At 43.0% G+C, this 16481-nt stretch overlaps 2 protein-coding genes across 3 annotated transcripts in view; both read right to left on the reverse strand.

Moving 5' to 3' along the window:
- Positions 1-864: 864 nt before the first annotated feature.
- On the reverse strand, positions 865-9266 carry LOC146438097 (uncharacterized). 2 transcript variants are annotated; one of them, XR_014851663.1, is made up of 4 exons: positions 8968-9266; positions 8760-8844; positions 1586-1636; positions 865-1113 (listed from the first exon to the last, which is right to left on the reverse strand). XR_014851663.1 is itself a non-coding variant. In XM_085058392.1 (3 exons), exons 1-3 carry the CDS (start codon positions 2132-2134, stop codon positions 934-936), a joined length of 330 nt encoding a protein of 109 aa, XP_084914518.1. In that variant the 5' UTR covers positions 2135-3279; the 3' UTR covers positions 865-933. The 2 variants fall into 2 exon arrangements, 1 of the variants encoding a protein (XP_084914518.1); XM_085058392.1 differs by lacking the exons at positions 8760-8844; positions 8968-9266 and adding an exon at positions 2036-3279.
- Positions 9267-13866: 4600 nt separating this feature from the next.
- ELOVL6 (ELOVL fatty acid elongase 6) overlaps positions 13867-16481 on the reverse strand; it is a 74164-nt gene continuing 71549 nt past the window's right edge. Inside the window, exon 4 of the mRNA XM_085058391.1 lies at positions 13867-16290. Within this exon, the coding sequence (XP_084914517.1) occupies positions 15866-16290 (425 nt within the window). The 3' untranslated portion in view covers positions 13867-15865. The remainder of the gene's footprint in view (positions 16291-16481) is intronic.

A 16481-nucleotide genomic window follows, 5' to 3' on the forward strand; every position in this document is an offset into this window, starting at 1 on the left:
ACCTTGGTTTGCTTCTCACACACCTCCACAATTATTCCAGTCTCGGTGTATCTGTCTTCCCACTGGGTTCCTTCCAACAGGGTGACAGTCCTAGAGGATTAGGACACTTCTGTCTTCATCATATCCTAAAGGCTTGTCTGTCCTTTTGGGCTGCTGACTTTCTGGTTGGCTCCTTCAAGGACAAAGTTTCTCGAGTCGTTATTAACAGCAGTGTGTAATATTGATCTGGGAAATATCAAGAAGTCTTGTTTTTAAAAAAATTTAAGAGAAAAAGTGACACTGGAGTACTAAGACCCTATGAATGGAAAGAAGATCAGCTTTTTGCTTCGATATAACTTTCTGAGTCTTCTCAAGACTCAGAAATGGGATGCTGCCATCTTCACCAATTTGCATGGAGTGAGTAGCTCCCCACTGACTTTCTGGCTGGCCTGTATTATTTATGTGAACACCTCCTACTCTGTCAAACATTCCCCAAATCACATAAACACCACATTTAATGCAGAGAAAACCCTGGGGCTAGCTCATAATTTGTTGGCTTGGAAGATTAACTCAAAAGCACAAGTGATGTCTGAAATGTTTTGTGCCTCAGATGAAAGAAGAAAACCACGAGGTTGATCCACCTACCATGTGTGTGCAATCACCTCCTGGTCTGCTTGCCTGGGGCAATGGATAGGGGGAGTGAGAAGGGATTTAGGAGGAAAGGGACAACAGGAGAGAGCAAGGATGTGCATCTGAAATGCACAGGTTTAGCAGGAGCCATGGAGGGATCTGACTCTGACACACCTGCAGATCGGCTGAGAATGTTTCACTGTCCTGCCAGCTCTAAGCTGATACAGGTTACCTTGGCTCCCAGCTGTCCCTCTGCTGCTCTGAATGCCACCAAAGAAATCAAAGAGCCATGTTTGCCTCTGGAAAATGGCTTTATCCATCCACTTATGGGCAAGCAGACCACACTTTCTTCCATGTCCTGCTGCCCTTTTCCTTAATGAGCCAAGGATGCTCATCAGGGTGGCACCAGGGATGCTTCCCACTGCCAGAGCTCTGCTGGGTGATCCAGTTCCTCAGGGGCACCAGCAGGGAGAGATTCCTGGTACTTCCACCAGTCTGGTCCATCTGTCAAAGAAAGGCAACACAGGGCTGTTGGTGTGACTGAGCAGGGGCAGAGAATGGCTGCTGGGCAGGGCTTTCCCAGAGGTGTGGCAAATGCTACCTCCACACCCTGCTCTGTTTGATTTATATCAGGATTGATAAGAGAAGGCGTCTCTTATCGTCAGTTCATCAATCAAACAAGGTCTACTAATGGATGAGACAGTGAACAGAGCAGGTTTTCTTCACAGCTCCTGCTTTCCCTTTTATATACAAAATATTCTTATGGAAGCAGGAATGTGAACTATGGCCATTTACACAGGAAAACCAGATCCACCAGGCTATTGAGGGAGCTGTTCCATTGCAAATTCTCTCTGGTTTTCCTAGAAGCAAATTTAAACTACCCGGCAGGAAGCAGCTAGTTAATGTGTGTAAAAAAAATGGAAATCGAAAGTGCTTAGGGAAACTGTGGGAAAGGTGGCACTGAGCCAGCCCTTACCTGGTTCCATTCTCTGGATTTGTCATGTTCAGTGCTTGTCACCTTGTACTGCTACATGAGGATTTAGAGAGGAAAAACAGTTTAGTTAACTATTTTTTTTTCCAGCAGAACATCTGAAAACTCCATTAAGAGAAGTCTGCAGACAGGAGGAAAAATGTGTTTTTTCTTCATAATTTGAAGGCTGTAAATTTTTATTCAAGAGATTGACATTTTACTAGGTAGTGAAGCAGCCTGATTAGCAAATTCAGGAGTCTTTCACTTAGGGAAAACAGAAACAGAGCAGCTGTCACTTTTCAGACCCACATTACTTTTAGCAGGATCTCTGCACTCAGGCTGGTGTCCCATGGAGCATCCAAATTACTGTTGGGAATTCTTTTGCACTTGACCAACTGTGCTGCTGTAACAGAGCAGGGCTGTGCCTGCACTGCAGCTCAGATGGGGGATTCCCACCTTTTTGGGGAGAACCTTCAGGTGGCCACCAGGCTGTGTAAGGCAGGAGTCCAAAACTGCAGCGTACATCATCCACTGGGTTTCAGTTTTAATTTCCATGGCACAGTAAAATAAAGATTCCTCTCTTGAGTTGTCCACTGTGCTCCTCTTAAGGGCTACGTACGTGGATGATACAAGACAGCCTCAGAGACATTTGCTTTCTTCCCATGAGATATGTCTTGGCACATAAATATTTGTTATTCACTCATTTGCAGTCAGTTCCTAATTCCCCCCTGGTTTGAGCTCTCTAGTCCAGAAAGCAGGAATTTTTGGGAATGGGAGGTTTTTCCCCTTATTTAACTGACTGAGAGGGTTGTCAAACAGGTATTTTTCCCCTGGCAGCTACACAGCATTAAGCAGTCAGGTACCCTCCCAGTATTTTCCCTCCCATCTTTTGCACATACCTGTCAGTAGGCTTTGCTCACAGACCACACAGAGCCATGGCTGCCCAGTGCTCAGAATTACATCTCACCCACACCCTCCACAGCAGAGGTTCATCATAACACAGTCCTCGTGGAAACTTGTTTCTTTTCCTTTCCTTCAGATTCCATCCAGAAAACCTCAGAGAGGCTCACTTGTGAATGAAGAAAGGGAACATGCAAGAGAAAACACCTCTTCTTCCCTGCTGTGTTCCTAGGGAGTATCCATGGCTCCTTCCATCAGGGCTGACTTTTCACATGAATATTCGTTACATACTTGAAAGCTTGTACAAATGCAAACATACAACAAGCCCTTTCTGGAGCCTGAGGAAGTCTTGTTTCCTCCATCCTGTAGCTGAGTATCATGAGACAGAGCAAGGAATTACATCAGGGCAGGCAAAGTAAAGCCCATTTGATACCTACTCCAGAGGCTCCTGCATGGGCTTGCTTGGTCTCCCCTTGCAGGCTGGCCTGCCCAAGAAAATAATTTCCTCCTCTTGCTGCAATCCTCAGCCTCCTGACTCCTCCAAAATAAATTTCTCCAGAGTTTGGCTAGAGCACTTGCTTCCTCTCCTCCTGAGCTGCAATACCACAAGCCTAGGCACACTGTGATTTTAGCATCGGTGCTCTCTGCTTTTAGCCAGGAGTTTAGCAGCAAAATGTATTTCTAGGGAGAAAAAGCACAAGCTGTTAAAACCCAGGGCTGCTATTCCAGCCCACAGCAATCCTCACAGCTGCTGCTGCTGCTCCTCCCTGCTCGGGGACTCTGTGACACAGCCTCTGCTTCCAGGCAATGCACCAAGAAGCAAAGCCTTCCAAGCATTGCCAAGGCATGTACTTGTGTTGACCTGCTCATCCAGGTTGACACAATCCAAGTGCTGCCAGTGGATGATGGAAGGCTGGCACAGAGGTTTCACCTGCATGCTGTGTGACAAAAAGGAAGGTGGGAAGGGCATGGTATTTCTCAGCTGGAAAGCAACTCAGGAAAAAAACCCCAAAACTTGGAGGCCAACTTCTTCCACATCCTTTGTGTTTGAAGTGAGTCCTTTGTCTACAGATCTGTCACCCCTCTGGTTAGCTGATCCCTCAGCCATGCTCTCTTTTGGCAAGGAAATCCCAGGAGCTACTTGATGGCTTCCTTCACAGGAATAAAGTTTGTTCCAAGCAGAAGATACTGCTTTTCCTTCAATTTTAAACATAGAAAATTTTTTCAAAGTTTCCTTTAAATCATGGTGCCTTTCAAGAGAAATGGGAAGAGGAGTTAGCACAAGGACAAAACTAAGCTTCTCGTAAAGTTTAAGCCAAGAAAGTTGAAAACCTAGTAGCTTGGGATCCAGACTTGTGATGAAAGCTGTGAAGTATTTTTCCTGAAATGGCAGATTCCAGAAGTTTTTCAGGGGAAAAGAATTATTTTATATTTTCCAGGTCTAGCTGGTAGAAAGAAGGTAAATGACACCTCATCCCCCAAAATACCATCTCTGGAGGGAATGAGCTTGTGAAGAGCAGCAGCCACTGCTCAGCCAGGTGCAATCCAGGTGTGGGATCACAGGCCACTGCAGAGCCCACTCTCCCTTTGCTCAGCATATGAACAGGCAGATTGCAACAAATACATTGCCTTTGCCTCTGAAATCCCATCTTTGGGAAGACAGGAAGAATCAAAGGCAGGTCAGTAGAGAGTACATACATGGACTGTGCATCTGGGGTAGCTTTGTACTGCAGAGCAGAGGCTGGTGATACCAACATGGCCTCTCATAAACCAGGAGAAGTTCTTCAAGGCATTTCTTGTGCGCCTCTTCTAGCTCCTCTGCAAATGGAGAGCTGTCAGGCTGAGGGCATTAGTATCCATGTGAAACATGAGTAAAATAATGAGTGCCAAGAACTTGGTTAAAAGATGTTTCATGCCTAGAGAGTAGATCACACAAATCCCATAATTATGTACTACCCTCTAATTATGACATCAAGATTTTCATTTTGCATCTTCGAAAACAAGTTCAAGGGTCCTGATGCCATAATTAACCAGAAGTGTAGAATTCATAACAGTCCTTCTGGTGAAATACCTATTTTTAAGAAAAACATTGCCTCCCATTCTACAATTGACATGACCAATGGAGATATTAGGTTTAGCTAAAACACAAAAATATATTTGTCTGAATCTTTCTTTATATTTGTTTTGGAAGCTTTCCCAGTTAATTACAGCAGTACTCAGCTCAAGCTGTAAATGTGGACATAAAGAAAGAACTGATGAGTCATTCTTTACTGAATGCCACTTTCTAAAGATCTATAGCTTAACTTTATTTCTTTATTCTAACTATTCTAACCTCTACAGAGCTGTAATCCCTGTGAGGTATATATTGCTTAACAGCATAAATAGCCTCTGAGAATTCAAGAAGAACTGTTTGTACTCCTCTTGCACAATTTATGACTATTGCTATGGAATAGCTCAACCAAACAGCAAGCAGGACTGGAAATTTCACGCTTGCAGCTCCTGTAAAGAATTGTGAAAGGCAGTGGATAATATTATCTTACTTTTTGGAAACAGAGAAAGACATCTAATTGGAGCATGCCAACAAAAAGAGTAACAAATGATGAAACAAAGAGGTATCTTTAGATACATGAGCAGGACTTTGGGGGAAAGTTAAATAAGTATTTTAAGCTCTGGGAACCTACAGAATGACTATCACTGCCTTACCCAGACAGTGTATGTCTTATCTAGGCAATTTCAGTAAAAAATAGAAATTTAACCTGTCTAATTAACACTGATTGTGAGGGTAAAAATAACTGGGCTCAGCACACAGGTACAAAGTGTTGAGAGCTCATCAGTAGCTGCATTTAAGCACAGTGTTATCAGGAGGAAAAAAAAACCCAAAACTTATTAACAAACATATTGTGGCTAAAAGCAGTTCACAACTGACCTGCTCACCAAGCAGTCAGACATTAAGCCATGGATATAAGCAATCCTTCATCAAGAGTTTGTCAAAGAACTGGTTCAGTACATCACAACATGGGCACAGCTCTTTAGGCTACTGCACATGGAAAGCCTTTCCTTGTTAATCTTAGTGCTTCCATTCCTGTGATTTGTTTGAGGACATGCCTGAGACTCACATTTTCTAACTCTTGCAGCAGAGAGGACACAAGTGCTCATCCAGCCTGAGCCTTTGGCATTCCTGGCGTTGGTAGCAACACAGTGACTGTGAGCATCTCCTCAGACATGTAAAGTGAGTTCAGGATTCACCATTACACCAGGCATCATTCTGGAAAAACAATTAATTCCTTTTCCCTCTTTTCCTCTCTTCTAGACTTGCCAGTGTGTTAGAGAGGAAGTACACAAGGAGAAGGATTTGCTCAAAGTAATGGACACAAAGCCAGATGTAACCTGTGTGCTTCACTCCAGCTCAGAAGGGGATAACTCAGGAGCAGGAGGCTGTGTATGGAATTATAGCAAGCAAGAGTTTACAAAAAAAGTCTACAAAATACAATACAGATCTTAAACCCAGAGTGTCTGCCATACTGAAGGATTAATCTTATCAGTAGGAGTGAAGAACAGTTCGCTTCAAGCATTTTTGCTTAATTGCAAAATTAAAAAGGGACAGCTGCAAAATTACCAACTTGTTTTTAAGAAAAAAAAAGTTGTTAAGAAAAAGTTAAGAAAAAAATACACACTTCATTCTTCAGGCAGCTGACCAGCACTGTGGGGTTTTGACTACTGGCAGCTTTTCCACTGAAGAATGAATTCATGAAGGACTGGCAAGTGCATGCTGCATATAGAGTTATACAAACCCTTTTTGGAGGCAGAATCAGGAACAAAACTGCATTGTCTAAACTTACTTTATAGTTGGCTGCCATTTCACAGCACTGCTTGTAACACTGCAAATTCAAAGTTGCATGGGATACTTTCAGGCAGTGAGCTGTTATTCCCAATGGAAGTTAGATGTTCCTTTAAAAATCTCCTGATTTTAAAAACAGACTCATTTTCTACCTTTTCAGAAAATAACTCCAGGAAGTTCTATACATCAAATAATCACTGATGAGACCTTTGCAGTTAAAATACTGGTATTTTATATACATATAAATGCACATATACTTTTTATGAGTTTTCTAGATTTCTACAGAATTTGAGCAGCAAAGTTAGCTCCTGGTTCCTCTTACTGCCACTGTCATGCTCTCTCTGAGCCATGCCATTTTTTGTGGTGGCCTGGAGCCCATACCAGTCCCATGGGCAGTGTGCAGGGCCTTCCACTGCCACTCCTGCTGCCCTCCAGGACAGTGCACAGCCTTAACACAGCAGCTGCTTCCTTCCCTGCCACAGATTAATCATTTCCTTTGCTCAGGGAAAAGCCCTTTGCCTCACTGACTGATGCACAGACTGAGGCCACACCATGGGGTTGCAGAGCAGGCAGTAAGTAGTATTTTGTCAAGGCAGTGCCAGAAGTGAGCAGCCCCTGAGTGCCAGAGTGCTGCTGCACACTGCCCACCACCTCCCATGGCACCAGGAATGGACAGTTTAGTAAAGGAAGGTCAAAACTGCTTACAGCTGCATGGAAGAGAGCAGCACAGTGTCAAGGCAGTGTAAGTCCATGGTAGTTGTCTATTTGGGATCTTTCTGTGTGGTTTCCTCACGCTGAGCAAGCCAGGTGCTCCCAGCCTCTGTGTGCAAATCTCTAAAAGCCACCAGCATTATGTGGTGCATGCAATGGTCCTGGCCAGCTGCCACAGCTCATTTCTTGTGGTCTTGTTTTGCTTGAAGGAACAGGTGCTCTGATTTAATTCAAACAAGTCTAGGATAAAGCAGAGAAAATAGCAGCTCAAAGGTGTGCTCTCAGAGACATGGATTGCATAGGAGAAGATATTCTGGAATTTTGTTCCCTGGGTGTAGTACATACTTAAATCTCTTTAACTCATGCAAATTTTTCTCCTGGACCCCCTGATGTATTGCACTGGGCAGCTCTGCACCAACAAGGCTGGCTGCAAAAGTGGGGTGAGAGTCCACAGAGGACCTCAAATAGGACTAAGACCTTAAGCTGGAGTCTTAGAGGCTTTCCCAGTTTTCTCTTGGGTGTTCCATCAGCTATAGGCAGCAGATGTTTTTGAGAGGCCAAGTTTCCAGTACATACCATCCTTTTGTGATTTAAAGTAGCCCTGTGAAGGTATTAGCCATATCCTTGTGTGACTATCCACACTGTGCTCAACAGACTACCAGAATTAACAGCCACACACTCCAATGGCATCTATGAGCTCAAGGCACTCTACGTGGCTGGGTCAAGGTCCTCTGCTGCCAACCTAAACCAGCAGCTGCCTGGGGCAAGCTGGTGGGCAGAAAACTCACCAAGAGTAGCCCCCAGACCAGGCCTTGTGGTCAGCCCACTGCCCACGGACAACTAAGCCTTCTCCAAGCTCCCTGGGAGCACTGGAATCCCCTCTGTGGGAGAATCACCACCCACAGACAGGGCCAGGCACCCCCTGGGATGGGTATTTCTCACAGCTGTGAGACCCAGACCCAGCAGACTGCAGATGCTCTCCCCAGCTTTGGTGTGTGGGTTCAGCCCCATGCCTGCCTCATGGCGATTGCCAGACGTGGGACAAAGGAGCTCAGATCTGCTTGGGACTTGCAAAAGCTCCACCTGAAGCAACAGTTTCATGAGATATGCTTAAAGTAATTTAACATCCTTCCAGCCTAAAACTCTATGGATGTCAATAGCTGTGAATTAAATTCTGAAATGGTATAGAGCTGCCATCATGAAATGCATAACCCTCTTAGGTGATAACAGGCCTGAACAGCTTTTATCTCCCTAGACAGACTGTTACACAACAGAAAAAACATTCCCAAGCAGATAGCACACCCCTAAACAGCTGTGATTTTTACCTGTCTTACAGACAGATACCCTTAATGATCATCAGCTTTCATGTGCTCAGTATATCTTATATAGATAAAGCCACGCTGAAAGAAAAGCTGTATTGAGAAAGCAGAAGAGGTGAACAGCAAAGCCTTTGCTAACTGTATTTTGCTCTCTGTCTAATGAATACTTAGGAAAAAGGTTTTAAATGCTCTTAGCAGTCCTAGTGCCACCATTTGAATGCAAGTGCCAGCATTGCACTGAACAGACCTCAGATCCCTGGTACTTCTGGTAAAATTTTAAAGGAGGAAACACTGACCAGAAAAAAAATCCTTTCCATGTGACCTCTAAGGTCCTTTCAGCAAAAGTAAATTATTCTATATAACATTCAAAAATAGGTATTTTCTGTTGTTATTTCCGTTATTGTAACTTAACCTGCTACCATTTCTGTGGTTAGGTTCTCTTCTTCACTCACCCTGTGGAGGTGCCAGCAGTGCTTGGGGGCAGCAGCTGCGATGCACTGGTGAGGCAAATGAAGAATTACAGTGACCACAACAGTAGAAAGGATTCCAGCAATGAATTGCAAACTGCAGCTGGCAACAGTGGGATGGGGACTGGAGCAGGTGGACAGAAAAGACCTCACCTGTTAAGCAGAGCAGTGGAGTTCAGCCTGGGCTGAACAGACTGTCAAAATCCTTGAAGCAGCACGGCCTGGGGCTGTGGAAAGCAGAGAGGAACTGTGAAGAGCAGTGTAGATGAGAGGTAAGAGAGAGCACTGTGCCCAGCAGAGCTCATCTGGCTTCATCTGTCTCCTCCAGATCAGTAATTTAGGCAACAGAGCCTGCTCTGTTGCTGGGAAAGTCATTATATATAACCCTTTCAAGCCTCCTCTGGTGAGCTTCTGACAGAGCAGCAGGGAAGGTTTGCTCCCTGACGAGTTCTCAGCCCTCCAAAGGGCTGGCAGGTGGCAGAGCAGGCACAGCTGAAGGTGTTTGTGTGAGGTTTCTGGCAGGGATTGTGTGGGCACATCACTCTGAGGGAGCACAGAGGTCACCAAGCTACCAGGAGGACAATGGATGAAGAATGTTCATTCAGCATTTTGACATTAAGCAATGTGGCAAAGACTCAAGAAACTTCTTGGTCAAGTCCAGCATCACCACAGAACCTGTGTTTGCTTGCATGGACTTACTGTCAACTTGGTGAAGCATTCCAGCTTTGTCTTCAAGGCAGTTTCTGTGCATGAGGGACAGAGCATGGCTGAAGATGGGGCTGCACTCCCTGGTTATTGAACCACTTATTGAGCTGCACTCACCTTGGAAATCCCAGTCTGCTTTGCTACATTATTTGCTCTTTCACTCTCCCTGTGATAATACTGAAGATGGTAGGCAGCACTTCCTGGTACATATGTGCAATTCCCTCTTCTTGCTGTTCCATTTCCAGACTGCTCCTTGGGCTGATTCCCAAACCAATCCTCAGGAAGGACACCAGGGTCTCTCAAAGCTAGCTGTGTCCCCACTCTGGGCTTCCCACCCTGCTTTACCCTCCTCCCTCTGCATCCAGCTTCTCCTGTCTTTGCTCAGAAAGACACAAAATTAAACACACACAAATTTAAAAAAAACACATGGTACTTCTGTATTTGTGGTACACATATATGAACTTGGTAGTAATTTGCTGGGAGGTGACACAGTAGCCATGCTGTAGTCTTGTATCTGGAGAACGACTTCCCTTTTTCAACACACTGACTTCATGGCAGTATAGAGAAAAAAAAGATGTTACAGATTAGTAAGACACAGAGACAGATTTTATTTTGAACCAAAAGTTAAAATTTTATTTGGAATATCAATATACCCCAAAAAATAAAAATAAAAACTTCCTTTTATGTAATGAAATAGCCATTTGAAAATGGTAAAATAAAGATATTTATCATACTATTCTCTTCTAGTTATTGTACACATATTAAGGTTGTTTTTCTGAATATAAATCTAGCTTGAGCTTTAAGGCTCCAAAAAGCCTGAAGCATGTAGTGGCCCTTTTGAGAAAGCAGATAAGTCAATCAGAGCTGCATTTTTTCAGCAGACAGGCCTGTTTGAAGCTGTCCAGGACTGGACAGAAGGGAGACTTCTCAGGAAGGTCACTGTTTCAGGGAAGTATTATTTTATACCCATTGGGAAATACACTCTAACCCCTCTTCATGAAGCATTTTACATTATGATGTCCTGGGGAGGGCCCTGGTTCCCCTTAGCTGTCAACTTAATGTGCAGATCCAATCTTATTTGTGTTGGTACAGTTGATTTAATTTAAGAAATCAAATCCTACCCTGTGGTGTTTGCTCTGCTAGGAATTAAATCAGTAACAAGACCCTGGTCCTGCCTTTACCCCTGTTAGCAAAAGCCTGTGTATGGTACACTGACTGCAACAGAGCGTTCATGACAGCAGGATCAGGGACTTGTCCTTTAGCTTGCTTTTAGTAAAAGAAATGGAATGGAAAATGTATTGAAATAAAACAGTGGAAACCCACCAACAATTCTGAGTTACAATTCATTCCTTGTAGAGGGCTCATTGATGCTAGGCTGGAAAATATGACCAAAGACCCACGATAGAGCCTGAGTAATGCCCCAGATGGTTCATGTCACCACTGAGCAAAAAGGGAATTTAGGTCTTGCATCACCCTCTGCAACTGGGCTCCAGCAGGCTGAAGCAAAGCTACCTGATGTCACCCGACATCTCACCAACAATCTCACTTTCAGCAGGCATTGGAACAAGTCCTGAACTTACACAGTATAGTCTCAAATTTGCTTTGATTTCTTCCTTGATCAAAGCCATCTTCATTACTTTATGTCTGTGTTTATGATTTCTATACAAAGATGTTATACTTCTGCTCCTTATTCTGAAGTACAGGATAGGCTAAAACTACTAGAGATATTACAGCACTAATGCATTCTATCTGGCACTGCTTACAAAGGCTGCTGTTTCATGGTCACAATAATTGGTCTCTTAAGCTCTCTGTTGCCTGAAACCACCTGAATATTGATCCCTGAGGTACCATCATTTTCATCTAATGTGTCCCAAGTTTTTACTTTCAGGAGAAAAAAATAAAATACACCCAGGACTTGAACAAGTTATTAGACCATGCATGTTCATCCAAACAAATCCACAGACCCATGTTTGCACTCAAGAAGCAACTGCCCAATTCATGTCTGCAGGAGAGACCCCTACATGGAAACCTGAGTCCACCAGCCACCCCATCCTGGGCACTTGGCACAGTGCAGCCCACCTGCCTTTCCTCTTCTCAGTGACTGGAAACACTTTGTCCTGGGATATGGAATAAATCTCCCTCTGTGTCTCTCCTGCAATTTGTGCTCAGTATTTTATTCCTATACCTTGCCTGGCTCTTTGGAATGATTCCTTTCACACACTTCAGCCCTTATCTTGCAAGTAAAACTTGTACCTTATTGTGAGATGCTGATGAGAAGTCTCCTTTGGAGCAGCTGCCCCTAGTTGGGTGTTATCAGTGAGCTCAGACAGAAATAATTTGTGACTCTGAGTTACAGAAGGTTTGTAAAAATGAGGGGTTTCCTTCTCATCACAGGCACAGTTTAAAGAGGCTGCAGAAGTATCCAAGCTTTTGTTCTTTCACTAACTAGTTGAAAATATTTTCCCTAAAGTGTTGACTACACAGAAGTAGTGTTAAGGAAGAGCCAAATTCTGCTGGCAGCTGCCTATGTGTAAATCCATGCTGACCTTTCTGGTTTTATTTCAGTACATTGGATTAATGCATCAAAACATAAAACACAGACTTTGACCCTGCTGGAGTGACCTCTTCACCAGTGGAACTTTCCTGACTTTAACAGTGGATCCCGTAACAGCATTTCCAGCATCTCTCATGGCTGTCACAGGTTCTAGAATGCTTGGTAAATTTATATAAAGTTTGAGTTCCCCATGGCATGTGTGAATGCAACAGAATTTCAGATTTCTTTAAAATAATTAGGGAAAAGAGGGTTCTGGTACTGGACAGAAAAATCTAAAAATGTGACTCAACGACTCAAATCAGGGGAAATAAATAGGATCCAATTAGCTGTGTTTGTATCTTGTATCTCAAAGGTTGGACAGCTGGAGTATTGTTGAGGTGTCATTAGATTAGGGTTGACAGGCTTAGTGTTTAAGTATATGCAAGTGGCTAAAACGTGATGTCTAAATATGATGCATGTATATTTTAGAGGGGAAAAAGTAAGAAAAAGATTGTCAGTTGTTTTCAGTCCTTTTGTCAAAATTTTTTATGCCAGTTACCACATTTGACTCTAGTGGAAAACCTCAGAGGAAAAGCCCAACAGTACAGCAGGGCCATAGGACCTGTGTAAATGTGTGTGTGATAATTTCCTGAAGCAAATGGCCGTGTCACAGCCAGTTCCCAGCGTGACAATAAATGCTCCCTAATGTGTCACTGTACCTTACACATCTGCTCCTGCTGCACCATCCCTACAAGTGTGCTTGTCTGCAGCCCAGTCACCTGCCAGGACACCCCCTGGATTTGGTGCTGAGCTGCACACCAGGGCTGCACCTGCCTGCTGAGGAGGTCACTGGGGCTGCTGCCTGCACTGGAGCTGCTCCCACACCCAGCCTTGTCTGGGACAGCACTGGCCATGGCCAGGAGCAGCTGCTGGGAACAGTGCAGAGGTACCCATGAGGGCTTTGGGATACAGGGAAAGAGCAGGTGAATTGCTTGCTCTGCTGAAGTCAGTGTTGGCATTGCCAGCACCAAGAAATGTGCAGTTTTATTCCTGTGCAGTTAAGGAAACCAGAATATGAAACAGGGCAGGTTGTTGATTGCAACCCACTCTGTTTTCCACCTGTGGTAAACTTAGCCTGCAAGTCCTTGCCACGCTGTGATGTCACTTGTCACCGATAAACGTTACGGGGCTTTTAAATCATGAGCCCCAAGCCTCAAATTAGCAGATGTGCATGGCTCCTTCCCCTCTGCTCAGACAAAGGCAGTCAGGCACACTGGCTCTGTTGGTTCAAAGCACAGCAAAGCCTCCACTGACTTCAGAGTCCAAGATTTCTGCTCCAGCTTCAGCTCCAGACACTGGACCACTTCCAGCCCCTCTTGCTCTGAGAGACTTAAGACACACAGGACTGAGGGTCTAAATGGCACAATGGTGGGCTTCTACTAACGCTTATCAACTAATTGCAGTAGACTTTAATTTTGCCTTTTCCACTCTTAACTGGTCTTCTTAACCCGCTTTTTAGCCAGGGCAAAATTAAACATGAGGAGAAAGGCTTATTTAGCATTATAATTATCTACTCCCAAGCTGTATAACAAAATGGTTTACACATTTAATTGGTTTTGTCTAATATTTCCACGTATACAGTAGTCCTATTAATGAGTATCATAGCTTCATTACTGCATATCACATTTTGCTATGTTTTGTACCATAAAATAATGTCAGCACATCAATAAATTAAATAACACAAATGTAAACTCATTTTCTGCTTGTTATGATTTTAGCCTGAAAAGGCCTTTAGATTTTTAAGACCATTCACATAATATGGAATGTAACTTTATTTGTTTTTCTTTTGTATATAATGAGACACCGAAAGCCCTTGTCATCTCTTAACAGGATACTAAAGCAGCTCTGTTTCATGAATGACAGCACAATTAAAGCTAAAAATCATAATTAAAAAAAACCCTTTGTACTGTACAATCTCAAATTAAAGCAAGAAAGATAATGACAATCTTTTGCATTAGCCAGGAAATGTGATTCTCTGCCACTGGGCTGTTTTTTTTTGTTGACAATTCACAGAATGTGTATATGGGTGTAGTTATAGGTGTGTGTATATTCTAGGCAGAACAGCAGTCCCTATTTTGTTGATCTAGTTCTTCTAATTGTTTAGTTAAACTACCTAGCTGTTACAATTTAGAATACTACATTTAACACATTTAACATCAAGTTTACATACTTGCGTCTTTGAAATACTAGGAACTTTTACACATTTTATTTGGCTTTGTAAGGACTGGAATATCACAGATAATGCAATCTACTTGTCTTTGAAAGAATATGGCTGTTCTCAACTAACTCTCTAAGGTTCAGAGTGAAATACATTTCTCCTTATATCTGTAGCTGACTTCAGAGAAGAAAGAGTGTCTTCTTAAGCGGTCAGTCTGATGTTACAGTACAGATTCTGCAGAGATACATATTTATTTAATGAAGACTAATTCTCTCTGGACTTTAGAGTCAAGCTGTTGCAGCAAAATTACTTCATTTAGACTAATTTTTTTTACACAAATCTCAAGAAAAACCTATTCCAAGTATGTTTTGTAGTAGTATCTCCACATGACCAGAGGAGGGCACTTTGAACATCTTTGCACTGCCCAGCAGGCAGATGCAGAAGCACAGTGATACCCAAAGTCACACAGTCCTGCCACCTCTCCCAACTCAGGCAGGCATCCTCGTGTCTGCAAAAACACACAATCCAGATTGTACCACAGGGCTCTGTTCTGAAAACAGTGGGCAGATAAATCACTCTCTTCTCGCTAACTGATTTCTCCCGATTTCCCCCATTTAATTCAGTGTCGCTGTGGGCTAAATTAAGAGTAATGGATAATTCCTAAAAATCTCGCGAGGGGAGTTGTCTCCCTCTCCTTCCTGAACATCCCTTCACTATTAGCCCCTGGTAATTTAGCAAATATTGATTGATTTAACCCTCTATGACTTATCCTGCTGCAGAAATTCCTTGCCTTTAACTGAAAATGCACTTGGAAAATGCACTCTCTGAGATATGTATTGCAACAGCGCATCTTTTCACATTAAACTCTTGTAAAAGTACTGCTCCTTTCCACCTTCTGAGGGAGGTCACTCTGTGTTGCAGATCTGCTCTCCTGGCAGAGTACATAGCAGAGAAATCAATCTCTTCTCTTTTCCATTCATAACCACAGTGTGGAGTTCAGCCAGTTTCCATGCAGGAAACATCTTTTTGGGCTTCATTTTGGCTAAAGGTATCAACCTTCTATGGAAAAGATTTTAATTCCACAATCTTATTGTTATCATAGACAGATTTTTTGTCACCTCTGCTTGTTTGGTTTTGGTTTTTTTTTTTTGTTTAAACTTAATGCAGAGAAATTATTAGAAATTACTTAGAAACCTTTTTTTCAAAATAAAATTCTCTCCTCCACCTTGGGGAAACACACTGCTTATTTAATGTACTTTTTTCTCCCCCCTTAACATTATTCCATTTCTCTTTTCTTCTCTTTTTTCTTTCCTTTTTTCTTTTTTTTCCTCTTCTTTCTTTTTCTCCTTCTTTTCTAGAGCAGACAGGTACAAGAAGGAAGTTGTCTTTCATCAGCAGTCCTTTGAGATAGAGTAGAATTCAGTGAGTCCTCACCATGATAGGATCATAAACTTACTGGGTTAAACCACGCTAACTTTCCCTAAGCTGCCAAGTTTTAGCTGCACCATACATATATGTGTTTCCTTGTGCCTTTTTTTTTTCTTATAATTTTGTTTTTCTTGATGACCCTGAGCTATGGCTTCTCGTTTCTACCACTAGTCAACCTTCCTTTCTTTCCCGGTTTTGCCGATATAGGCCTCAAAGAAAAAATGGCAGAAGAGCACAAAGTAGCTGAGGTACATGAGAGAGGACCAGATGATGTTCTGCACGTGGGAATGGCACTGGCCCTGCTGCATCCAGGAGAAGACCAGGTAATTGATCACGCAACCGATCAACATCTGGGTGATCTGCGACAAGGTGATGAACATGGCAAACTTGCGGGACACCCTGAAGCCAGCAGCCCGCAAGGCATAGTAGGAGTACATGACGGCGTGCACTCCATAGTTCATGGTCATGAACCAGCCACCGCCAGCCACCATGTCCTTGTAGGAATACCAAGAGTAAAGTAGCACAGTAATGTGATGGTACCAGTGTAAGAAGATGAGCTTCTGCTTCCTAAGAATAATGAATATTGTGTCACCTGTAAGAAAACAAAACACAAAAAAAAAAAAAAAAGAGGGGAGGAAATGAGAAACATATCAGACTATTCCGTAAGTAATGCAGTGCTCTCTTCCCTTTGCTGTTGCTCGAGTATACATTACTTTAGAGCATTATTGCAATGAGCATCTCAATTAGATATATGGATATATGTATGTTACTTGTTTTCCACTG

This window comes from Lichenostomus cassidix, chromosome 4 (genome assembly GCF_008360975.1).
Source record: "Lichenostomus cassidix isolate B80296 chromosome 4, HeHo_3.0, whole genome shotgun sequence".
NCBI lineage: Eukaryota > Metazoa > Chordata > Aves > Passeriformes > Meliphagidae > Lichenostomus > Lichenostomus cassidix.